General features: G+C 42.5%; 1 protein-coding gene across 10 annotated transcripts in view; it reads left to right on the forward strand.

The window, feature by feature from the left end:
* The window catches only part of USP6NL (USP6 N-terminal like), a 134,791-nt gene that overhangs the window by 63,197 nt on the left and 45,059 nt on the right, over positions 1–26,535 (forward strand). For 9 of the 10 annotated variants that reach the window (XM_083572659.1, XM_083572663.1, XM_083572660.1 and 6 more), the window contains 3 exons: positions 4,528–4,601; positions 6,088–6,170; positions 23,743–23,782. In XM_083572659.1, coding sequence (XP_083428785.1) covers positions 4,528–4,601; positions 6,088–6,170; positions 23,743–23,782 — 197 coding nt within the window. Of the gene's footprint in view, positions 1–2,195; positions 2,310–4,527; positions 4,602–6,087; positions 6,171–23,742; positions 23,783–26,535 lie in introns of those variants that run through there. The other variant, XM_083572658.1, reaches the window with a different exon arrangement.

The raw sequence follows: 26,535 nt of genomic DNA on the forward strand, positions 1-26,535 counted from the left end.
ACTTGCCGATCAGAAGGTCGGCGGTTCGAATTCCTGCGACGGGGTGAGCTCCCGTTGCTGGGTCCCAGCTCCTGCCAACCTAGCAGTTCGAAAGCACGTCAAAGTGCAAGTAGATAAATAGGTAGTGCTCCAGCGGGAAGGTAAACGGCATTTCTGTGCACTGCTCTGCTTCGCCAGAAGCGGCTTAGTCATGCTGGCCACTAAAGCGAGATGAGCGCCGCAACCCCAGAGTCAGCCATGACTGGACCTAATGGTCAGGGGTCCCTTTAGCTTTACCTTTACACCATACTTAGAATTGATGGAGTCACAGAATTGTAGAGTTGGAGGGACCCCATGGGTCATCTTGTTCAACCCCCCTGCGATGCAGGAATCTTTAGGAGACTGCTCACAAAGCTACAATTCTCAGCACCCACAGCAAATTACAGTTTCCAGGATTCTTTGAGAGAAGTCATGACTGTCCAAGTGGCATAGGAGTACTTTAAATATATGGAGTGGATGTGAGCATAGAAGAAGTTGCTTCATTTAAAAGGTCCAGGAGCAGAGTTTAAGTTGATGACCTCCCTCTTGCCCCCGCCAAGCATGTAACAGTCAAGAGAGAAAGGGGGAGTCCCATCAGTGTGGGAAAAAGAAGCAAGTCTCACTGTGCAGAAGCATGTATGCAGGCTTCTGCTAAACTTGTTGAACTACAGGTAGGATTTCCTACCTGATGACCTATATAGGGTGTTGGCAGCATTCAGAATTAGCCAGGTGCCGGGCACATTTTGCACCTGGCTATTGGCCACTTACGACCAATTGAAGATGCCTGGGTGCCAGGATGGTGATGTCTCCACCATCTGGCTGGTGTCTAGCAGCAGGGATTGTGTTGTTATTCTATGGCACGAGTCAGATTTTAGCTGGAGCTGTCAATATACACAATTCATTTTCAGCCTTGTAATGTTGTAAAAGAAGCAGTGGGAGGCACCTAAACATTTTGTTAGTGTGCCTGTAACCCAGGTTTAAGGGGCCGTATGGTGAATAGCTTTTAAATTTCAGTTTCTAACACTGAGTGTTGGATACGGGAGAATTTCCATGGCTGCAACCTCTTGCGTTTGTCATCTTTGAGGTCTACACATGAGCTTATTTTTCACAGTTCCCCCCTCTCAACCTGGGCTGATATGTACAAGATGGAAAGAGAAACAGAGATGCGGATATTCCAGAAAAATAGATGCCGGAAAATTTCTCACTGATTCCAATATCCTGGAAAATATATGATCGGACTAATTCTGCCAGGAATATAGTAAGCCTGAGCCCTCAGTTCCAGGGAGCCCACTAAGCTAAATCCCACCCTGAGACTAGGAGGTTTCTGGTTCAAGCTCCCGAGTCCCTGACATCCAGGTTATCCCTGATCCTTCTTTGCATTACTTGCATTCAGGTCTCCCCCCCCTCTCTTTCCTTTCCTTTCCTTCATTTTGAACATAAATGGAAATATTCCACGAAATGAAGCTGACCCCAGAAAAAGTGACGCGAGCTTTCCACTTCCTGAAGAACAGGGAGTGAAACTGCTGACTGGCCCTAGGCATGTTTTGTTTCCGCCTCTTTCCCTCACCCCATCATTTTCTAACGCAATTTTCAGCAGGAGTTTCCTCCAGCTGCCTCCAGCTGCATCGATCAACTTGTTTGGCTGTAATCAGTCCAGTTAGCCTTGTGACGCGTTAAGTAAATAGAGTTTTAGGTGACAAGATGAATAGTTATTACTCTGGAATCAACACTTTGGGCAGCAGCATAACAACAAGTAAGATGCAAGTGAGAACAAGGCAGGTTGCTATCACCTTTGCTCTCTGAACACAGTCTGCTTTAGCAAAGCATAGTAATGATTTCTTTCTGCATGCTAGAAGGTTATGAAATGAATGGAGAGCTTTTCACCTTGAAAAGAATAGAACCTTTGATAAATTTAATGCTTGCCTATTTGATAGCACGTCCGATTGTCAACTTTTTAATCTTAACCATGCACAGGTTAGCTTTAGCAGTTAATGTAGGATGAATAGTAGATAATTGCATGATTTTGTTGCTTATTATGTGGTGTGTTCCTTTAACTTTTGGCACATTCTGGAATGTACCAAGTAATTGTGGTGTAGCTGCTGATGTATTACGTTTGGTACTGGGAGAGTTCTTGGGCCAAGTCTCCTTTCCAAAGAAGCTCATTGTTTGGGCTTTGACAAGTCACTAATGTTCAGTTTAATCTCCTTTGCAAGGCTATTTTGAGGATAAAATGGGACAACTTGCATATGGTACTCTGAGGTTTCTGCAGGAAAGAGTAGGATATATATATGGTAATCAGCTCGTTTGTTTAACAGATAGAAGGCTCCTTCACAGCTACACACAACCGGCCCCTAGAACCACAGTGGCCTGCTGCCAAATCCCATTGCCACAGGGACCATGCTTTTTTGCTTCTAGGGAAATGAGAGCCAAGTGATACTCTTCAGAGAGCCAGGCTTGGCCCAATGGCCTCTAGTTGCTGTCCGCTGGTGTATAGTTTTCACCTGGGGGGGAGTGGTGTTGGTCAAATCTGATTTCTCTTTTCCTTCACTCTCTTATTAGGATTCGTACTGTGCCTGATGCTTCGTAATCCCTCTCAACCTCAGGTCACCTTACCTGACGTTTCAACTTCCCTGTTGAGTCAAGCCATTATTTCTGTTGCTTGCTCTTACTCACCCCTGCTACTTTTTCTTGACATGACCAGTGTTTTCTCCAGCAGCATGCATGTTCCGTGTTCATTGAGTAATCCTGAGGGGGAAAGCAAAGCATAGTAATATCTTTTAGCTGTTCAAATACTTTCCAATCGTCACACTTTCTGAACTGGTTTGTGTTGCAATTCTCAGGAGCAGTAATGTCTCAACATAGGTAGTAGTTAAGCTGCTATCACAGTAAGCTCACCCTACCAATAACCAGGAGAAAATAAAAGTTAATAAAAGTTAAAACACATTCTTATTTTCATGTGTTGTTTTGTGTGTGTGTGTGTGTGTGTGTACACAAATAAATGTGAGAATACAGTTGTATATGCACATATGCATATACCCCCACCCCAGTTTGTGCAGAAGTAAAGTTGGCTAAAATGAGAGAAGCCAACTGGTCCTTTCAACCCTCCAGCATCTGTTCAGTTCCCTCTATGCATCAGTTGGGTTTCAGAGGAATTATTGCATATTAGCCATAGAATCGTTGTCCTTGCAGAGGTTTCTGGGACATAATCTCTGGTCATTCAGAGCACTGACCAGGCTTGCTGGGTCCTACTACAAATCCTGAGGGTTTTCTAGTGTGTTTATGAGTGCACACAGGGGAGCTGAGTGTTGGCAAAGGATGGCATGTAATAGAAATGTATCTTTGTACAGCTTGCCTATCTTTACCATCTTTTTCACTGAGGATTTGCACCGCTTTGCATTCTGTGCTCTTTCTTACTCTAAGGCGATTCAGTTTGTTCTGTGTTATATAATGTATAAAGGTAAAGGTCCAGTCGTGGACGACTCTGGGGTTGCAGCGCTCATCTCGCTTTACTGGCCGAGGGAGCTGGCGTACAGCTTCCAGGTCATGAGGCTAGCATGACTAAGCTGCTTCTGGCGAACCAGAGCAGCACACAGAAATGCTGTTTACCTTCCTGCTGGAGCGGTACCTATTTATCTACTTAGTGCTTTTGAACTGCTAGGTTGGCAGGAGCTGGGACCGAACAACGGGAGCTCACCCCAAAGCAGGAATTCGAACCGCCGACCTTCTGATCGGCAAGCCCTAGGCTCTGTGGTTTAACCCACAGCGCCACCCGCATCCCTTCTGTATATGTATAATGTATATGTAGCTTTAATGGCATGATTTCCCAGTTTAGGGTTTGCAGGTTGGAAGTTACAAGTGAGGGCCTGGGGAGGAAAAGGAGATTTATTCCTCTTACCCTGCTTCCCTTCTCTGTTTTGCATGCTTTGGTATGAGTTTACAAATGGAATATTGACTCTTCCTCCAGTAGTGTATATTGAACATTAATATTTTCAGCGTGTTGCAGTTATTGCAAATAGTTTTCTGTTCTTCCTTGTGTTTTGAAAAGGTTGGGTTCATTAAACTGCAGGTACCTTTAAAAAGTATTGTACTTTTTAATAGCGAGGTCTTTTGAGACCCATATATTATCCCTCTATATTTGCAAGACTGTAATATATAAAACACTATCCTGACTGGAGTCATTATCAAATGCATCTTGTTGAATCCCCCCCGTGATTACAGTATCAGATTTGTAAAAGATCCCTCCCTCCTTGAGTCTAGAAAGGCTAGAACTGAGTAGTAGTTGTTCATGATTTTGTTAGGGTTTTGTCAATAGGGCTAGGAAAATATACTTTGAGATGTGATTATATAAAATTGTCAGTTAAAATACACGGCATTCAAAGCCACAATTTTGTTTTTAGCATTGTTGCGTTGCATTTTTGAAACTTCACTTTTTTGCTTTCCAGTAGAACTTGCTTCTGTCGAAAGGATCACTGTAACCTATTCTTGCATGTTTATTTCATCTTTTCCCAGGTTCTGATGCTGAGCAGGATGCTGCTATCAAACTTGCCAAAGAACGAGCTGACATAGTTGCCAAGTATGACAGAGTAAGTTTCTGTACTTGTTAAGGCACCCTTGCAAATTGCTATTCTTCTGCTCTCCTGAGGCAAAGACCTATTGCCACAGGTCAGCAGACGGCTGGCAAATAAAGGTGCCTGCCCCTTTCTTCCTGTCCTCGTGTGCCATTCTTGGACAAACATGGTGATGCCACACTATGTTTTTTTACAAGGAGAGAGGAGGGGCAAAGATTCACTCCAATTCCACATTGGAAACAGTGCCTAAATTGCGTCAACCTCCTTTCTATGTTACAAGAGAAATGGCACGGGGAGGGAATATTTAGTGCTTCAAAAGAACATATGAATTGCTTTGCTGGGTCAAACAACTGATATTATGTTGCCAATCATGCCTAGGCAAATGCCTTTGGGAAACTCATAAGCGGATAGTCTTATGTTAGTTGCTGACATTGTCTGGTAGTTGGAGATCCAGTTTCTCTGAACCTGCATGTTCAGCTTAGCTAATATGAGAAACTTGCGCTGTTGTTTTTAATGTTCTGTTTATAGCTAAGCATGATGGGCATAATTATTCCTGGAGAAATGCTAGGAGCGATTGTAGTAGTGGTAGTTTATGATGCTTAAACATTAGAACAATTGTAATGCAGAAACATGGGAACAGCATAGACATGGCTGCTATCCAGAGAGTGATGTCACACAAGACTGAATATATGCACTGGGGTTATTTATGTACTCCTCTTCTAAAAACAGGAAGCAAAAAAAAACAACCCATTGCCCACATGGATCCCTGCCCCACTTCTCTGGATGATAGCTGTGTGTATAGTACAGGAGTCTAAACTTTTTTCAGCAGGGGGCTGGTCCACTGTCCCTCAGACCTTGTGGGGGGCCGGACTATTTTTTTTTTGGGGGGGGAGAACGAATTCCTATGCCCCACAAATAACCCAGAGATGCATTTTAAATAAAAGCACACATTCTACTCATGTAAAACACGCTGATTCCCAGACCATCTGCTGGCTGGATTTAGAAGGTGATTGGGCCGCATCCGGCCCCTGGCTCTTAGTTTGCCTACCCATGGTGTAGTACATTGTTGTTGTTTAGTCGTGTCCGACTCTTCGTGACCCCATGGACCAGAGCACGCCAGGCACTCCTGTCTTCCACTGCCCCCCGCAGTTTGGTCAAACTCATGCTGGTAGCTTCAAGAACACTATCCAGCCATCTCGTCCTCTGTCATCCCCTTCTCCTTGTGCCCTCCATCTTTCCCAACATCAAGGACTTTTCCAGGGAGTCTTCTCTTCTCATGAGGTGGCCTCAGTATTGGAGCCTCAGCTTCACGATCTGTCCTTCCAGTGAGCACCCAGGGCTGATTTCCTTAAGAATGGAGAGGTTTGATCTTCTTGCAGTAGTACATTAGAAATAAGGAATTTGCTCCCGGTTGCAAACTTCAAATCAGTCCTTTGCCTTCCAACATGTTGTACTGTAATGAATGAATTCTTGTCTGTCTTTGTTGTGTGTTTTTCTGTAGGGCCGTGAAGGTGTGCAGATTGAGCCTTGGGAAGATGCAGACTACCACCTTTACAAAGTTACTGACAGATTTGGTTTCCTGCAGTAAGTTGCATAGTTTGGCAAGGGAATTACATTAAAAGTTTGTCTGCCTTTTTTCTTTTTTTCTTTTTTTGGATGTTATTCACTTTTATAAGCCAGTCTGGTCAAAGTATTGACTGCTTCAGGTAGAATTGCTTTGCGAATAGTATTCCATTTGGTGAATAAAATTTAAATGGTCTTGCACAGTATTCTTCGGTTATTTATATTCTCCACTTTTCTTACTCTGATTTGAAATTGATCCGTACTTGGTAATGGAAAAGTATGGGCAGTCACCTTTCCTGTGTATAATAGTAGCAGGGAGAAGCTTTGTGCAGCAAAAATCAGGTCATGCTACTTTCTGTAAGAACTAAAATAATTCTTCAGGGGACTCTACAGAGGATGCTTCTACAGAATGTGCAACTGATGTTCCTTGTTCTCCAATAGAAAATAGTTTTATTTCTTAAGATATATGTCTCAAACATATCACACTTTTATGTAGCTAAATTTATTTGCAACAATCATGGGGCACAACAGAGGAATAGTGAAAAATACCATCGCTTTACTACCCAACATCAGTTACAGATGTAAGGTTCCCGGTTGCCTAACACCTATTAAGAAATTCTGGGATGCTACAGGCTGACATACTCCCTCATTCTCTTCTCTGTCTTTGAAGATGTTTTGTGCATTATGATGCTTAAAACCTGCTTTTCAGACTTCAGTTAAAAAGATACACCCAACTGAATAAATAAATGAAATTCAGATAAAAAAAATTGTTTGAATTAAAGGGAAAAGTTAAACTGAAAAGTAAAAGGAGACCAACATATCACTTGTTCATCTCCATTCAGCAAGGTAAAGCCAATGCCTGCTGCTGATGTCAATGTATAACAGCTTGCGGATGTACATTGCAGTGCACAGCCAGTCCCTGCTGAACTAGATTGATGCACTTGATGGATATGCTTTTCCCCATCCAGGGCCAGGGCTTGCAAACAGTGGGGTGCAACTAGAACTGAGGCTTTTGACCAAAACTAGTTGAATTGCTGATCAGTTCAGGCCTCTGGTGACCCTTAATCTTAATCTGACTTTAGTGGTAGCCTGGGCAAGGTTCACGATGGCTTAGGTTAGCACTCTATTTTAGCTCCCAACAAGAGTACAGGTTTCCCCTTCACTTCAAGAAGAGGTTGTGTTATCTAAAACTTGGACCATTCTTTTTAAATATATAAGTTATATGCAGGCGGCAACTCTAGTAAATAAGGAGGCAAGTCTTGAATCAAACAATTGCTATAACAAAAATTGATGATAGTTTAGACATCTTCTGGAAGTTCTCATCCTAATAGCCATGATTTGAAACCTTAACATTGTTAAATTTTCTTTAATGATTAAGACAACTTGGAGAGAGGATTCTCTAGCTTGGCCAAGTGTTTATGAATTTACATGAAGATAAGCTGCTGTGTTCATGCTTGTGTGTTTGATGATGGTTTCATTCAGTCCAGAACTGTCTATCGTAACTGGAAGCAGCTCTTCAAGGTCTCAAGCATGGCTCTCTACTAACCCTGTTACCTGCAATCCAGTTCACTTCAAATGCCACAGATTGAATCTGGGAGCAGTATCCAGTTAATAGTTATGCTAGCCCAATGACTTACAGCTGCACAGTGTAGCTTCTCTGCCCTCTCCTGCCACTGCATTCATCCTCAGCCTGCATTGGAGGGTTGGAGAAACCCCCAGAGCAGATTTAGGAGACATGGGGGGTGGACCGCAGGAAGAAAAGGGGGAATGGAATTTGCTTTGCACACCTAAAAGCCCTTATGCTAGTGTAACTCCTTAGTTGGCTACCTCCCTGAGTTCCTACATAGGGCTGGGCAATATTTGGTTTTCAGTATGGGATTGTTATGGACTTGAAACCGGTTGAAACACATATCATGATTCGCGATATATTGCCAAGTTAAAAACTATGAAACTGATTATAACAATAAGGACTTCAAACCGGTTTTGGACGATATATCAATATATATCCTATATGTGCAAAGCATGTGCTCTGCTGCTTCGCTATGCCCCCTTCCCACTGTGCTTGAATGTATAACTGCCACGCTTGTCTGAACAATGTAATGGTGCACTACTGTGCAGCGGCTTTAATTTACAAGTCGGTGTTGAGGAGTCCTTTCGTTAACCATTTCCCCAAGGGAAATTCATAAGTAGAACATTTCCACAGAATTTCCATAGAGCTCCCAGTATTGTGCTACTTAGTGTGCATGAGCCTTGCATATGTCCAGAAAAGCTATTTGCATGGACACAAAAAGTTCCAAGTGTGTATGTGTGTTTGCTTGTACATCTTTCATCAAGAGACAGTACTGTAGCTGGAGCACTTGTATTTGATTGAGGCCAGGTAATGCTTATCCAGTTATCTAGGTTGTATGAGAGTTCACTTCCATGTATACCTTACTGTTAAAACAACCAGTCTGCCACAAACATATGGGGACTTGGGATCTCTTACCAAAGCAGTAAGGAAGGAATTGCTCTGCAGGATCCCATGTAAGGGCTGTGCCTGAGAACCACCAGAGGGGAGATGCACGCATGAGACCTAAATGTGGCGAGAAAAGCTCAAGGCCCTCTTGCTTCTTCCCACACCACTTCAGTACAACATTCAAAACACCCACACTTAACTAGCATGTACATCTAATTAAGCAAATGTTCAGAGTTGAAGACCAAGGCTGAAATGTAGGAAGTGGCTCAGGCACAAGCTCAGTAATTGCATAGTATCATTTGTATATTTATCTTTATCTCCTTGGAAACTCATTTGAAACTGCAGGACCTCTGCTTAGCGATTTGGTTTCTCAAGCATATAGCTACTACAGGAACCTTTGCTTGAGGGCATGGCCGCACCAGCTCTACTCAGTTGTTGGTCCCTATACTGAATTCCCTTCACTGTGTTTATATTTTGCTTTCTGCACCTGCCTCAGAATCCCCCAGGTGTGTTTGTGCTGCCACATCTCTTCTCAAGTGAATAAATTATTTTTATTTATTAAATTTGTATACCGCCCTTCACCCGAAGGGCAGTTCACAACATAAAAATACAAAATACAAAAAATACAAAATGAGAATGCAGAATACCTAATAAACAAAATAACCCCTTTCCCACCAACACATTTAAATAACCAGAAAATGTTCAGTCAGCCAAAGGCCTGGATATAGAGACCTGTATTTGCCTGGCACCTAAAGATATGTAACAAAGGCAGCAGACGAGCCTCTCTGGGAAGAGCATTCCACAAATGGGGAGCCACCACAGAAAAGGCCTGTTCTTGTGCTGCCACCATCCAGACCTCTTGTGGAGGAGACACCCAAAGAAGGGCCTCAGAAGATGATTGCAGGGTCCATGTCGGTTCATATGGGGAGAGGCGGTCCTTTGAGGCATTGCAGTCCTGAGCCATTTAAGGCTTTATAGGTCAAAACCAGGACTTTGAATTGAACATGGAAACTAATTGGCATCCAGTGCAGTTGGGCCAGAATTGGCACCACATGCTCAAACTGTCTTTGCTGCATCTTACTATTTGCATATTCAAATGGCAGCAGTTGGCACACTATTGTGGCTGTTCTTGAGTACCGTATTTTCCGGCGTATAAGACGACTGGGCGTATAAGATGACCCCCGACTTTTGAGAATATTTTCCTGGGTTAAAAAGTAGTCTTATATACCAGAAAATACAGTAAATAAACGTGTTTGAGAAGAGGCAAGACAATATACTGCTTGAAGGTTCGAAGCGGCGTATCTTGAAGGATGGGTGCCTTGTTATTGCTGGGAAGTTACGGTCTCATTAAGGGGATACTGCATAAGGATTTATAGATTCATAAATTTATAGATTTATAGATTGTCTGAAAAGGTTTTGCTGCTTGTGTTATGTGTGGAGGCCCAGCAGTTGCATATATTGCTGTGATGTACAGTTGTTGGAAACCACTGTTGCCCATGAGGCGCTGCGTACTGCAACACTTTAATATTGGCTGCTTAGCCCTTTAAAACATTGTAAGCCCAGCATGTTATCTTATTATCCTATGCAGGCATGTTCAACAGGTAGATTGTTGGGCACCTGTGGTAGATCATGTGATGCTTAGTGATTCCCCCCTCCCAATAAAAAAAGCTCAACAACTTTGCCTGTCAATAACAATGGGTAGATCACACAGCCAATATTTTTATAATGTGAGTAGATCAGTCTCTTGGGAGTTGGACGTGCCTGTCCTATAGCAATCGGGGAAGGTATATGAGGATTGCTATCTCAGTATTGCAGATGGGGGGCGGGGAGGGGGGGATAGAGAGAGTAAATGAAGACCAGTCTACTGAGTCTATGGCTTTGGTTGGCCAGCCTATCAAATATTTCCAGTTCTTGTTGGAATCCCATCTGTCTCAAGAGACAGTGGAATGCGCCTACAGAAGTCAAACCGCTGGAGAATCACAGCACCTGCTTTCGCTGCGGAGACCAGTAGCTTGTACCTACTGCATCTCGCATTGTTTTTCCTGTGTTTGCAGCACCAAAGTGACCTCTCTGGGGCACAAGCCTGGCCAGAGTGTATGGAGGTCCTGGGCTGCCCAGGCGACAAGACCTCTCCCCCCCTTTGGCCTCAATGGTGTGGTCCAAAGGAAAGGAAAGCAATATGTTTGGCACCAGCTTGGCTGCTTATCATTTGACCCTGGTGAAATATTGCCAAATATTCCCACAGTGTCACAGTACAGTGGTACCTTGGGTTACATATGCTTTAGGTTACATACGCTTCAGGTTACAGACTCCGCTAACCCAGAAATAGTACCTCGGGTTAAGAACTTTGCTTCAGGATGAGAATAGAAATCGTGCTCCAACGGCGCGGTGGCAGCGGGAGGCCCCATTAGCTAAAGTGGTGCTTCAGGTTAAGAACAGTTTCAGGTTAAGAACGGACCTCCGGAACAAATTAAGTACTTAACCTGAAGTACCACTGTATCTTATTCCATGATGTCAGGACTGGGCATACATTCGTGTGCTGAGTTTAGTAGGGGTGTAGGTGGAGCCACAGCAGCCGAAGGGTGGAGCCAGAGGCAAAAGTGTTTTGCATTTAACTAATCTGCATTAAAGAACTCCTTCAGTTTTCACCATGGAAACCACAGAATTCCCAGTCCCATGCAGATGTACTCAGAAGTAAGTGTCAGTGGAATCGATTAAGTTGGTCAACATTTTTCTTTTCTTTTTAGTTCAACAGACAAAAGCAGCTATTCTGGAAATCAAGTGAAATTAGTTAAATTCTGACTTTAGTTGTAATTGTCTATCTGGGTGAGAGCGAACACTAATACTCAGGGAAGGCACAGTGGTCTTAAAACTTAAAACTCTTGATCTGAAGGAGTCAGTAATCAGTAACTGCATATCTCAGAGCATATTTGTACGTCCTGCACAAAGTCTGGGGGATGCAGACTGCAGTGGGAAAGACTTGTTTTAATTCTTTTCAATGGAGCTAACTTAAATACCACTGTGGAACTCCACTTCCAAAGATGGTTGTAGTCATCTATTCTGTGTGAACATTTTTATTTGCAAAGTTTTAGAATCTAATATGCTTCATTGCCACTAGTTGTTGTAACTAACTGGCCTCTGGAATATTATCAATTATTAAAATTCAATTTTATGGTAATGCTGAATTTGAACGTGCTGGTTGGGGACCGGCAAAAGAACAAAATTTACTTGTGTTCTAATTTTAAAATGAACCTGTGGAATATATTGCTACAGATAGGGCTCTTAAGTGAATCAGATGTATTTGCTATAAAAATGCAGAAATCCATCATGTTAATAGTATGTCACAGTTGCAAAGTTAAGCACCCGTAAGTAAAACAAAAACACTCTCCTCCCCCCAAGAATTAGGTGTGGGCAAGCCTTATGTAATACTCCGTTTAATGGTCTTTCCTCTAGCATTTTGCATTACTCAGATTATTTTATGCTCAAATTAGTTGAATTCTCAGAGCAGCTAGTAGAAAACAGATCCCAGCTTTCAAAGGAAACTACATGGGCTGCATTTTTCCATGCTATGAGATTTGGCTGATGTTGCTTCTTTAAAACCTGTGTGTGGTCCTAGAATAGAGATGCGTGCATGGGCAAATGTATGGAGAGAAGGCTTGTGGCTTACCCAAATGCAGCGGATATATGATGCACAAGTTCTGTTTCTGTCACGGTCTCCTTCAGAAGCTTCTATATTTTCAGCAGCTGAATGTTTAGTGGGTGACTAGTTCTCTATCACTACTGCTGTACTGTTCAGGGCATGTCTAAAGGGCCATGGTACCCTGTGGTGCTTCTGCCCGTGAAAATGAACCAATTAAATGTGTGTGGGGCAAAGTTTGATTTCTCCCATCTCCCAAGTTAGCTGCCTCTAACTTGCAAAGTGGAGATAATCTGTGCTCTCTAGGACTGACCAGACAGCTCCAAAGCTGCAGTGTTCGGCTGCATCTCCAACAGTGCGAATTTAAAAATGGGCTGCATATTGGATCTGTGTGAGTTGCTGCTCTAAACTGGTGCAGCTGCAATATCTGTGTCAAGGATGGGGTTGGGTGTCAGCCAGCATGGTGCCATTCCAACCTGAATAAGTTGTGTGCCAGATAATTCCTTTCTCCTTCGGACTTGGACCTGCGACACTCAGCAATACAGAAATGGCCTTGGTCCTCAATAACTTGACCTCTTACCGTCCCAAGAACAGCCGGGCACATGGAAATTGAGACTTCTGAAACAAATAAAGATTGTAAAAGAGAAACATTGGCAAATTTACACTCAGAAGCACCAGGGCAACCTAAGATAGACCACGGAGCTGGATTGGGTTAATTTGTGGGGTAAACAAACCCACTAAAATCAGTATCCACTCGTATACAAGAAAATACATTAAAATTATTACACTGATGGCATCTGACACCATTACGATGTAGCTATATTAATGAAACAATCTTGCCATTATGCAATAGTATGGGCACAGCATTTCACATGTGGTGGATGTGGGAACATATAAAACCCTTCTGGCAGAGGGTATGTACAGAAATAAGATGTATTACGGGTTTACAAGTGGAAAGTACCCCAATTTTGGGATTATTAACTTTTTTAAAGAAGGGCAATCTGATCTTCATTATGAAGAACTGATTACTGTATTTTTTGCTCTATAAGACTCACTTTTTCCCTCCTAAACAGTAAGGGGAAATGTGTGCGCGTCTTATGGAGTGAATGCAGGCTGCGCAGCTATCCCAGAAGCCAGAACAGCAAGAGGGATCGCTGCTTTCGCTGCGCAGCGATCCCTCTTGCTGTTCTGGCTTCTGAGATGCAGAATATTTTTTTTTCTTGTTTTCCTCCTCCAAAAACTAGGTGCGTCTTGTGGTCTGGTGCGTCTTATAGAGCGAAAAATACGGTACTTAGCATGCATACGAGTGGCACAGAGTTGGCAAGGATTGGAACATCTGTGTATCTCATTGGAAACCAAATGCATGTCCTATTGCTGTATCAGAACAATTAACAAAGAGATTACATGCATTGAGTAATACAACTGACGTAGATGCTTTTGTTGAAATATGGAATCCATTTATGAAATACTTTTCTGATAACCCTGAAGAATGGCAGCCACCAAAATCACAGAGCGGACTTTGGCAAACTTAAATAGGCTGATTCGTCCGGCATGGGGTGGGGGGTAGGGATAAACTGGAATTTTCTGTCTCTCCCCACCCCCGTAATTGTTATATAATGGAAATAAATACCACCACCACACCTCTTCTAGACCTGAAGACACTATTTGAGGAGCTTTCCCTAGAGATGAAGGGGACCACAAGTGCATTGAAATCAATGAAAAGAAATTCAGCAAAGGAGTACGTTTAACAAACAGGAACATTTCATTTCTGGCCTGGAAGAATGAAATGCACAATTTCGAAGGCTATTCTTACATCCCTTGATAATTTTGCCCATCACTCCCTACTGGAGAGTAAGTGTGGAAGGGTCCACCCCCCATGGTTTGAACAAATGTACATGCAATAACTAGGGATGGTAGTGCCTGCTTTTTCCTTTTTCTTTGGCAGACCTAATCTTCCTTCCAGTCTTATTGTCCCCCAAAGCTTTACATTATTGGTTTGTATCAACAGGCGCAGCTCCAGCAATTTTGGCAGAGCTGCTTCTCTTTTCTCAAGCCAATGATCCAAAGTATAATTTTATCTGCTAGCTTGTGAGAGTTCGTTAAAGTGCTGAACGTGTTTTGAGAAGGGATTGCTAATGCAAGGGATTATGGCTCTGCCTGGGGCATACATCAGGCAATAGAAATCTGTCTTCTGTGTCATGCTAAGAGGCTGGCATGTACCCTTCTTTCTATCACACTTTATTATTTAAATGCAATACATTGTAGCAGCAGGTGGGAAAATGAAAATAATGAGCCAAAGAAATAGATTTTATTCAGAACTGAAGTACATTAAATGTCTCCAAGTGAAGTAATTGACTTCTCTTTTTTAATCTAACTTTATAAAGGAATATTTTGATCAGCACAGCTATATGCTTTTCTGTTCCTTCTCCTTTTTGTGTGCACAATACGCTTCAGTGGTGTAGACTTCAGTGTTCTAATCTTAATCACATTGCTATCCTGAGATTCCAGTTATTTCCAGGTAATTCATTAAAAAAAATATCTAAGGAGCTGATGGTCTTTGCTCAGTCCTTGCCTTGTTATCATAAGTCAATAAAGGCAAAGGTAAAGACCATTAGGTCCAGTTGTGACCGACTCAGGAGTTGCGGTGCTCATCTCGCTTTATTGGCCGAGGGAGCTGGCGTACAGCTTCCATGTCATGTGGCCAGCATGACTAAGCCGCTTCTGGCGAACCAGAGCAGCGCATGGAAACGCTGTTTACCTTCCTGCAGGAGCGGTACCTATTTATCTACTTGCACTTTGACATGCTTTCAAACTGCTAGGTTGGCAGGAGCAGGGGCCGAGCAACGGGAGCTCACCCCGTTGCGGGGATTTGAACTGCCGACCTTCTGATTGGCAAGTCCTAGGCTCTGTGGTTTAACCCATAGCGCCACCCGCGTCCCATCCTAGGTCAATAGGTAAACCTAATTATGGGTATCTAGTTTTATTTTAAAAAATCACAGTGGTTTACAACAGGTAAAGGACCCCTGGACGGTTAAGTCTAGTCATCTCACTTCAGGCCAATGGAGCCGGCATTTGTCCACAGAAACATAAAACCAAACAATAAAATCATAAAAAAATTAAAACAAGTTTAAACAAGAAGAAGTTAAAAGCAAACATCAATAGACCCTTCTGAGGGACTCTTAATTGCCTGCACAGACCTGGTGGAATAGAGACATTTTATCAGGCACTTAAAAGTTAGCACATAAAGTATAGTTATAGTAATAGTAATAGTAATAGTAATAGTAATAGTGTAACACTTTTTCAGAACACAACATTAGGAAAGTAAACAATGACCCTGACTCAATGATGTAATTTTAGTGTGAGCATTTAAATAGACAGAGGGTCCTCAATAGTAAGAGCTGAAATACTTTATTACCATATGGGTGGGGAGGACCTAATATGTTGTTTTAAAAGAAGATGCATTGTTTGGACATTCCTGGGTTTGTGTTGGCATCAAATGCTTTATCCCTATTCCTCAGGGGCATGTATTTGCTTTAAAATGCAGTAAACTGAGCAGGCTCTTACAAAAAACCAATCCCAGCTAAGTCAGAGGTGTCTGTAAATCTAATACTGCATTTAATGAGCCTATATAACTTGTCACTTGACATTTGGAATTTCTGTAGTGAAAGTGGGCACCTCCAGAGTTTTTATATATTGCCTCAGTTCTGATGAGGTGGTAGGATCAGCTTTTATATCGTGTATCACCCTCCCAGAGGCACCATGTCCCGTTTCTAAGCACCTTGCTATTTCTGTAGCAAAACTGACTATAGCGGTGGTCAAATCCTACATTTGCAGACCTTGTATGATAAGGACCTACGTTTGAAGGACATTTGCGCAACACTGTCCCAAGCAATACATTTCAGCATGTGTCAGTCCCTGTATTGGGGCAGCTGTCATTCTGAAATAAGTGAACAATATAAGCCTGAGATACAACTTGTGTGGGAAAACTTTGCCCTTCTTTCTGATGCAGCCCTTTTGTAGCTTCGCTTGCTGGGATAAAACTCCTTAATTATGAAAAATTGCCTCCTATAATAATGGCCATGGCCATATATCTGGGTGAGTTACAGAATTGGATGTTATAAGATTTGAGCTAGCTTCTGTAATAGTCTTAACCGATGAGTAATGTGAGTGTTGCTTTTGACACATTTTTCTTGAAAGATGTATGAAAACCAGCACCAGCTGCCTCTGTGTGTGTAATAAATTTAAAGATCTAGCTCCATTCATCACTTCAAATCTATTCTCAATGTGCTTCCCTCAATAAAGCACATTCTTCTGAAATTCTGGCTTTTCCCGAAATGCCGCTTATGTGCTGGAGAAGCCTTGGTATTTGCACTGTTCTTTTCCCTACACTCAGTCATTAGAATGGTGTGGTAATATTACATTTTTCTATTCGTAAGAGGCTTTATTTGCCATTAGACAAATTTTGCACTGAAACATGTCTCATTCTACAGAACCTAGCATACTGTGAACCTGCTTTTTTGATTATTATTATTTTTTAAATCAACTTTCTGGTCTTCATGGTGACCAACAGGTTAAATATAATACAGCAAATGCATGCTTTAAATATTTAAGCAAGGCATTGAATATGTAGGACTTCCAGCAGACAGAATTTGAACTCTGGTAGTAATAGCTAGCTGTCTCTCTCTTGCAAGACTTGGAAGAACAGATGATCCACTGACTTGCTGTGACTCCCTTTTGGCAATTCCTTTTATTTCCCTCCTTCAATTTCCCTTTAGAACACATATCTTCGAGGAGAGCTTTAGGGAGATGAAGTTTGCAAAATGCTTGGATTTTTAAACCATTATGTGGGTATTCTTACTTAAGCCCTGTCATTATAGAGATTTGGATCCACTTCCTTCATTGCTATGTATGTAACAATCCCTGGATTGCATGGGGTTTCTCATCTTGACGAAATGTGGAACATCCCGTAGTTCAAGCCTGATCTACACATGTGACAGAAAGCATGTGGTAGAATCATGAAGTGGCTATACTCTTTGACGTACTATTTGATACTGCAGGTGGGTGATAGCATTCTTCAAGGCTCTGCTGCATGTACCGTATTTTTCGCTCTATAAGATGCACCCTTTCCCCTCCAAAAATTAAGGGGAAATGTGTGTACGTCTTATGGAGTGAATGCAGGCTTCTTGTCTTCAGCGATAGCAACACGAAGCCTCCGAAGCGCAGAGGGAGCACTCCTTCCGCACTCTGGAGGCTTCGCGTTGCTTTTGCTGAAGTCTGGAGAGTGAGAGGGGTCGGTGCACACCGACCCCTCTCACTCTCCAGGCTTCAGGGATCGCCGCCTGAAGCCTTTGGAACACAGCATGAGTTCCCGCTGCGCTCCGCAGGCTTTGGCTTCCTTTTGCTGAAGCCGGGAGAGCAAGACTCTCCTGGCTTCAGCAGAGAGGGAGAGCTGCGCGGCACCCCTTCAGCCAAGCGGGAGGAGAAATGGAAGGGGCCCTGTCTCTGAAGGGGAGCTGAGCAGAGAGGGGGAGATATTTTTTTTCTTGTTCTCCCCCTCTAAAACAAGGTGTGTCCTATGGTCCGGTGCATCGTATAGAGCGAAAAATATGGTATATCCCTGTAGGAAGAAAACTAGCATAGCAGAGAGATGTTTTTGCTCAGCCCCCTACCTGCTGAGCTAGTTTTCTACTTGCAAGTAATTCTTAAAGCATTCGAAAGAGGTGTGAAATAATTCGGCCCAATTCACCACTTCATTCCCCTGCATGTGTAGACCCAGCCAAGGAGAAATATAGGGCAGATGCTATGCCTCCCATATTCCCACAATCTCCAAATATAGATCTTAGGGAAACAAAATAGTGGCATTTGTAATGTATACAGTATCTCAATCCTTATAACAATAGGAACAGAGGCAGCTATACCGGACTGTTGTCCTCTTGATGTCTACTCTGACAGGCAGTGGCTCTCTAAGGTCTTTCCTATTCACCTGCTAGCTGATCTTTTTAACTGCAGGTGCCAGGGATTGAAGGCATGCCAAAGTCATGTGCTCTGGAACTGAGCTATTATGGTCCTAAATCCTATAATAAAGTAGTTTATCATTCTACCCCCATTGCAGTTGGAAGATCGAGGCTGGGGAAGAGTGATTTGCCTGCCTAAGTGAAGAGATTTATGCAAGATCAGAGAGGGTGCTGGCCTGGGCCTCTTAGTAATACTGCACCAGGTTTTGTCAAGGAGAAAACGACTCCCTCCCTATTTTAGGGCCTCTGCACCTAGTGAATTTGTAGCTGAAGCAAGATTTGATGTGACACCTTCTCAGCTCAAGACTTTTAACCATTACAGTTCACTATGTCAGGGAGAAATGGACTACACCAGTTGTCTTCAGGCTTTGTAAACTTGGTATCCACTCTATATATCTGTCTGTTTGTTTGTCTGTCAGTCATCTATCATCTTCCTTTCACATCTTTCCAATATGATGAGATATGAAAGAGGGCAGCTGGCCTCCTTTACCTTTAATAGAGGAGTTTTTGTGGGTGCAGCTTGTGGAGATGAGAGAAGCTTTATGTGCTATAATTATTCTGCCTCACTTTATAAGGTAGCCCCTGGTCACTACATTTGGGCTTTTTCTTTCTCTGCTTCTAAAAGAGCACACACATATTGGTAGTGCCAATAATGTTGACTTGAGATACGATCAACATCTGCATCTCCACTATCCCTTGGAAGACGAGTTGTCTTGGAGATAGGCCGTGAGGTTTTATTCTGTTTGCGTAAGGATATGAGGCAACTTTGAACTTTCCTCCCTCCTCTTTCTGATTCCACTGTGCTTGCTGTTATGCAACCCGTGGAGTGGGCCTGCATAGTTCATAGAGGCATGCAGACTCCTGTTGCTGTATATTCATAAGTTGCACCAACAGAGATTGATTTGTGTAGGCAGACTTTGCCTGCAAACAGCCAAAGCCTCTTGAGAGTTGTGGTGTGGGCAGGAGTGCACACACACTGCGGAGGAGAGAAGGAGGGGAATCGAAAAACACACACTTTACAAACAGGAGATGTAAAGCTTGGTATTCCCTGGCTGCAAGGATCTAAAAATTCCACTTCGCCATTGATACAACCACGCTCTCATTGCTCTGTTCCCACTTAGCTATTATCTACATTAGAAGAATATCTGAAATAAGAGAAGAGAAGGGACAGGCATCAATAGGGCTTGTGGTCTGTGGCTCTTGTTAGAATACCAGATTCCAGCATTTGGGTGTGGGCGAAGGGAGACACAGGAGGGGCATCTCAGTCAGCTTGATATGAGCACTGAAATAAATAATAAACAGTTAACAACACAAACTCCTTTGTGAAGCCTTATAGAGCTTTGCCTTTGAGTTCCATAGCACCAATCCCAACGTTATAACAGCAGACGTGTTTACCATCTATACAGAAAATTCCTGAAGTGTGGTGAAGCTAGCCTCAAAACAATTTGAGCTTTATGTTGATCATACATTGGAGACACATATGGATGACTGTGGGATTATTGATATGTATCTGCTGTTTAGTTTGGAAATGCGCATCTCTCCACATGCTTGTCACACCCACACCTTACATTTGAAGCATGTTTGCACCACTTGTTAAATTTGTATGACAATTCCCAGGATTCTTTGAGGGAAAGCAATGACTCCTAGCTTTCCCCCAAAGAATTCTGGGAATTGTAGTACAAATTTAACAAGCAAACAGTAATAGTTTGTCAAGGGTGCTGACAACTCGCGGCTCCCATGGAAAACTTACAGTGCCCTGAATTCTTTACCATGACTGTTAAAATGGCATGAGAGTACTTTAAATGTCTGGTGTGGATGTGAATACTGTGTTTGCTGCAAGGAACACAGATAAAAACATGGCAGACTTGCTTTGAAATGTTAAATGGGCCTAGGAACAACTAATCAAGTGAAGAGTGTCCATGTAATACCACTGTCTGAGCACCCTTGAAGGACCATAGCAATCTGTTTTCAGCAGCTGGTTAACTTGCAAGAAGCTAGCTTCTCCTGGACATTTGCCAAAGGCCTCACTCGAACACATTTTGGAAGCAAATCAAGACATTTCTGCTGGGGTTAAAATTGGCAACTGTGCGCGCATGCAGGGTGGTGTATTTAAAAACATACTTTAAAAAACAACAACACAGATTGGTACCCACTGAAAAACTCTGGGAGGGTGTAACGTACTAGCCCAAATACCTAACATAATGCATTTATTTTGACAAGCCAAGGGAGTTTTAAAGCATAAGGCCCACTGTGGTTGTCCTTGTTTGAGCTGTGCTCACAGTCCAACACAAAGCAGTTGTAGATAGTAGTGCAGAGTTGGCCTGACCTTTTATTTTAAACTTCTGTGCACCAGATTTTAGCAGGCAGTTACTTCTGGTGAGGTCAGTGTCTTCAGGTGTGTAGAAGTCTCCATCCTTGGACCTGATCTGTTTTACCATTAGTTTTTACTGTGGTGGAAATTACCAAGAACAAAAGACACACCTATTTCTTCAATTCTAAAAGGTGTATTGATTTGTTTTTATTTTACTGTTTCATTTGCTTATAAACGGCACAATCCCAGCCAATGCTGAGCACTTTAAAGCCTCATTGGTTTCACTGGAAAGAAAGTTAAGCATCAGCCCTTGAGGCGACATACAGAAGTATATTTCAAATGTGCCTTTTTTTCTTTACATAGCATGTTTCTGTGTATTTTACACAGAGAGGCAACTTGTCAGCCACTCATGATGTGGTACAGGAACATTACTGTGGTTGGGTGTCTACTCTCGGGTACAAAATACTTCTGGTGATAGAAGCCATGGCCTAAATTTAAAATGTATTATTTTGTGAAAGCCCCGTGATATCGTTTCTCCCCGTTCTTTTAGTGAGCAAGATTGAACTTTTAGGGACCTGAGACTTGAGTTAGATTCTGTTTTTAGCCTGATTCTCATCTGGATATGTGCTATGTGTGTCTTAAATAGTATCACACTTTGGAGTCGGGCTTCTCTTAGCTAAAATAAGTAGAGCATCAGAGATAGCTATAAATGTAATTGCTTTCCATGTAGACACAATTTAGTCTTTTAAGCTGCAATAGTCTTTAGTGGATGTCTAGTCATTTCATTTAATCACCCCATAGCACTTAGAATCTTGTCCTGATAATGTCAGCACTATTTAATTACCACCATAAACACCATCCCGATACTCCTAACATAGGAAGCTGCCTTATACTGAGTCCATCTAGTTCACTATTGTCTTCACTGACTGGCAGCAGCTCTCCAAGGTTTTAGGCAGGAGCTTTTCCCAGTCCTACTTGGAGGCGCTGGGGATTGAACCAAGTGCCTTCTGCACGCAGAGCAGCTGCTCTACAAGAGAACTAGGGTCCTTTGCCACAGTGAACAGAAACTAAGAACCTTATATAAGATGTGCAATAAAATGGGTGATGGTAGTGGTTCCCTTGGGGACCACTGTAGCTTATTTAGCACGATATGTTTGTGGCCCATTGGTGATATGGTACAGTAGAAGCCTAATTCTGTAGTCAGAGGGCGCACAATACAGCAACCGCCAGTGTCCAGTCAGTGCTTTGATGGGAGACCACAGGGAACCCTGTGTGTGCTGCTTTCTTGGAAGGGAAGTGGGATATAAATGAGTAACTTCCTCTCTCCCACCCCATCCCAAAACCCCCTCCAACCAAATCAACCAAACTTGATCAGAGGATGCTGGTTGATGTGGGAAAGCTGTGTACAGTGGGCAAGACACTGTGTTGTCAGTTCTGCTAAACAATTGAGCTGGGTTTTTTTGGCAGATTCCACATGGGAACGAGCATCCCCATGGCAGCTGTATTGTGCAGACAGCACTCTCCCATTTTAAGCAATGCACCAACTGGCAATACTGAATTATTAAAATCACTGATGAAGTGGCAGCGGGAGAAGTGGCGGAGTAAAATTAATACAACCCAGTCCAACCCTGTAGCTTGCTCAGCTGGAATAAGAATGTGCATCTTGAGAACTTGAGCAGTGTGCGTGGTTAGTGAGCAGTAAGCTGTAAATTGCTATAGCGAGTATCTGAATTAATACTTGCATTCAGATCATCCTTTCCAAAAGATTGCATATTATTTATGATGCACTGAGACTTGGCTGCAGAGCCTCTATGCAGCTGATAATAAAAAATTAATGGAACAGTATGAGCCAGACAATTCCTCCCTTACCAATGGCCCTCCTCCTGTTAATTTTACACAGTTGTGTCACAAGCAAAGAGCAAAAGTGAAGGAGTACAAGAACCACAATGGCTGTTTGGCGGGGAGCTCTTGCAGGTTGAAGAGCATTACATGCTACAAAAAAATGGAGAAGGCAAGAAACCTTAAGAGTCATGAGCCAGTGTAGAGATCAGTCAATTCTTTAAAAATCATTTCACATACTGACCCAGCCAAAAGTCACTGGCCCAGTTTGGATGATTATATGTCAGCTTATTAAGCCCAGATAAGTGTGAGACTTTTACCAGCAGCACACACTGTCTTCGTGTTGCTCCTTCCCTCTTCTCTTCTTGGTTCACTGCTGAAAGCTAAGAAGTCTTCGATGAACCATAGTTAATTGGGTACTATGGTTGGCAACAACTCAGGCTCTTAAACCTTGGCTTGTTCTGAACCTGGTAAACATACCTTTTCCTGGTTTGACTGAAACAGGAAGCTATGATTAATAGCAGACTTCCAAGTTTAATTGTGGCATGTTGAGGAGGGAGGGAAGGGGCTGCATATGAATATCTCAGCTTATTTAGCCAAAATAAATATTATATGTGTGTGTGTGTGTGTGTGTGTGTGTGTGTGTGTGTGTGTGTGTGTAAAGACCCAACAGTTTTAAGCATATTACTAGGCAAGTGTCTTTCTTCACCAGTCCAAACTGCTTATTTTGAAAGACAGTCTTCTTTTTATCTTGGCTTCTGACCTTAAAAACATTTTCTTATTTTGTGTGATTTGGATGCAGATTTGTAAACTAATTTATGGGTTGTGAAATCACCCACCCAAGTGATTCACTAGGTATCGATCTGTGTTTAAAACTGATTTAACAGTCATTCCACAGCACAGAATTTGACGTAGTCATTAATTTCAAGTATTGTTCAATTGAATTTTCTGAGTGCTAAAGTCAAAATAGATACAGCCCAAGTAAATATTTGACTGTTTTATATGACTAATACATACCTGTCCATTCTACTTCATTTTAATCTTCTCTCTCTATTGTAGGCCCACAAACTTTTCTGCTTTAAAGAGCTTGTAGAATGTTATACAGTAGAAACAGCACCACCATATGCACTTGAGCTTCCACTGAGTTTTATCCCCAATCAGAGGATATGTCCACTGTTCTATTATCTTACATTATTGTGGCATAATGTTTTGCAATTAGTTCGTAAGTCCTCATCTTCTGCACCATGCCTCTGAGTCTCCATTAGTAGCAATCTGTTCAAAACTATCGTTTTGTTCATATTCAACAGAAGTAATAGTCTATTCCCCTTTCTTTTTAGCCAAGAGGAGTTACCTGTCCATGATGCAGCAACAGAGAGGGTAAGTTCTTCATCTCTCACTTTAAATTACCAGTGATTGTTCTACTCCATGCTGTACCACTGCTGAAGCTATATGTGGGCAGGTCATTGTGCATATGAAGCTGTCTTGAGTCAGACCATGACTCAAGACTAGTGCTATCTGCTCTGACGGGCAATGCTTCTTCTAGGTCTCAGGCAGTGATCATTGCTAGCCCTTTAACCTGCGATTCTGTAACTTGTAACTGGAGATATTGTAGATTGAAGCTGGTGCACAGAAGGTGTCTTACACTGAAGCAGAACATTGGTTATACTATGCTATGTACACCACTACGTACTCGTGGTCTCCGCCACATGTTGGTCTCCATCTCTGACTAGCAAGGGCAGTGGTCAAGGGCAGTGGTTGGGAGTTGCATAACAGCAATATCTGGAAAGCACCACATTGGCTGCCTCTGGTACTCCTTTGTCAACAGTAACTGGCAGCGACTCTCTAGAGTTTCAGACGGACATTCCCAGGGCTACCTGCAAATGCCAGAGATTGAACATGAGGCTTTCTGCAGGCAAAGTCTGTACTCCACCATTTGAGTTGTACTGAGTTCTAACAGAAGACTGCGAAAGTACTGTTTTCGCAGGGGCAGACTTTGGTGCGATGGTGCCCCGAGCTAAGCCAAAATTTGGTGTCCCTTACTCAGCGCTGGTGCCATGCCAGGCTTTAGGAAGAGGAGGCATGGGGACTCTGGCAGAGTCCTAGAGCCCTCTCACCTCCTTCCCAGCTGGGCAAGAGCTAACTCGGCTTTGGGAAGGAGGCGGTAGGACTCTAGGACCCTGTCAGAGCCCTCACACTTTCTTCCCATAGCGAGGCAAGTGCTTATCGATTTATGTTGCACAATCTGCATGGTGTTTTGGCCCAAACCTTGTGTGCTGAAGACTTACTTGTGCCAACAAACTCCACCACCCTCTGTGCATTCCACAGATTACATCGTGCTTAGACTTGGCTGTGCTGCAACTGAGGCTGCTGTGAGTCAAATTTAGCTCTCTCTGTTAGTTGTTCCTATTAAACCCATTCCCTTGTTCGTGAAATCTCTCAGGAATGCCTTTTTTACTCAGATGCAGTGAGCTACTTTTCCTGCCCTTGCTCTTGGTGATTATTTGGCATTGAGTGTCGTCAAAAGAAGGCAGCTTATGCAGTCCCCATAGAGCTGTTAACACTCCTAGGATCAACTGAAAGGTCACTTGCCAAGAGGATGCTGAGCCCTGCTAGTCTGGGAAGGTGGAAGAGCCACTTGTGTTCTTTTTGCAGCTGTTTGCTGAGCTTCTACTTAATTAAGCCTCTTTAAATTACACTTGGTCTCTGCCTAGTCCAGGATGCTCTCTAACTTAAATGCCCTCTGAAAAGTTTTGCTCTTATCTGAAGATCCAGAAGCTATTTTCATCTAATGTATGGGAGATACATTAGATGAAAATAGCTCTTTGGGACTATTTTTTTTTTTTATTTACAGGAGTGTTTATAAACTGCCAAGTAATAAGAAAAATATCATGGTGGTGCACCATAAAATTATTAAAACATCATAAGATTATAGAATAATAAAATAATAAAATACAGAATGACTAACACTGAACTGAGCAAATTCTCTAAAAACTGTTGGCAGCCAGGGGATCAAAAAAAATAAGGTTGTAGTTGTCTGCCTGATTTCAGCAGTAACACTGTTCCAAAATACAGGTGTCACTGTAAGATCAGGGAGATCTCAGATTCACATATGCAAAGGAGAGAGCAGGGTACCGGAAGTCCATTATAGCTATGCTATACAGAAGCTGAAAAAGTAACTTTGTTCAAATGCTCAGGGAGCTATTGATAAATCTTTTTGAGTATAGTATCTCTCCAATTTTTAAGCCAGCGAAAAAACTGTCCCGAATAGCATATTTGGGAAGCATTGCTGCAGAAGCTAAAATTCAGTTGTTGCCCACAATTTATGATGCAGTCAACTAACTGGGGAACAAAACTGTCACTAAAATGCATTGCTGCACATTTAGTTTCTTGCACATTCTCTTGTGGAAGTCAAGTGTGTGCAGTTTTCTCTGAAAGTGCACATTAGTGGGAAGAATCTCTGCTTAACATAATATAAAGTTACTATGAAATTGTAGGGCTTCAGATAAGACTCTTCCTAAACACTGTCACAAAATGTTTTCGTTGGGTAGACTTTGCTTGATGAACGAATGCAAACTTTCCATAGGTATTTATCAGCAAAAGGAAAGATTATAGCATGCACAGTGGCTCTATTCCATTTAAGTGTTGTGAAGTGGTCTTAAATTACTGTAATTATGTCTGTCTTTGGAATAACCTGTTGTTGCTTAGTATCTCTTTGCAGTGCAATGCTCTGATTAGGCTGCACAGTGGCATTTAAAATAAACTCCACATCTCCTATGGGTGTGGCAAAGTACAGAGCGGAGTACATAATTTTCATTGTAACTTTTACTGGTCAGAATCTGGAGGTTGTTATATGGGAGATAGTCAAAACTTTGTATGTACAGTCAAGTAGATATTTCTGGAATGGGATGGTTCAGGGTGAAACTGACTTATCTACACATTAGGTGGCTGCTGTTGGATTCAATCTGTCTTGGGAAACAATGGAGATCACCAAAGTGATCTCCCAGGGTGCAAGCCTGGGCAGTATGTATGGAGGTCCTATGACAAGACCCCTCACTGATTTGGTCCAGAGGCAAGCAGGGCAATATGTTTGGCACCAGCTTGGCTGCAGGAGAATTCTGTTTTTATTGCTT

The sequence above is a fragment of the Podarcis filfolensis genome (genome assembly GCF_964270895.1).
Source record: "Podarcis filfolensis genome assembly, chromosome: 10".
NCBI lineage: Eukaryota > Metazoa > Chordata > Lepidosauria > Squamata > Lacertidae > Podarcis > Podarcis filfolensis.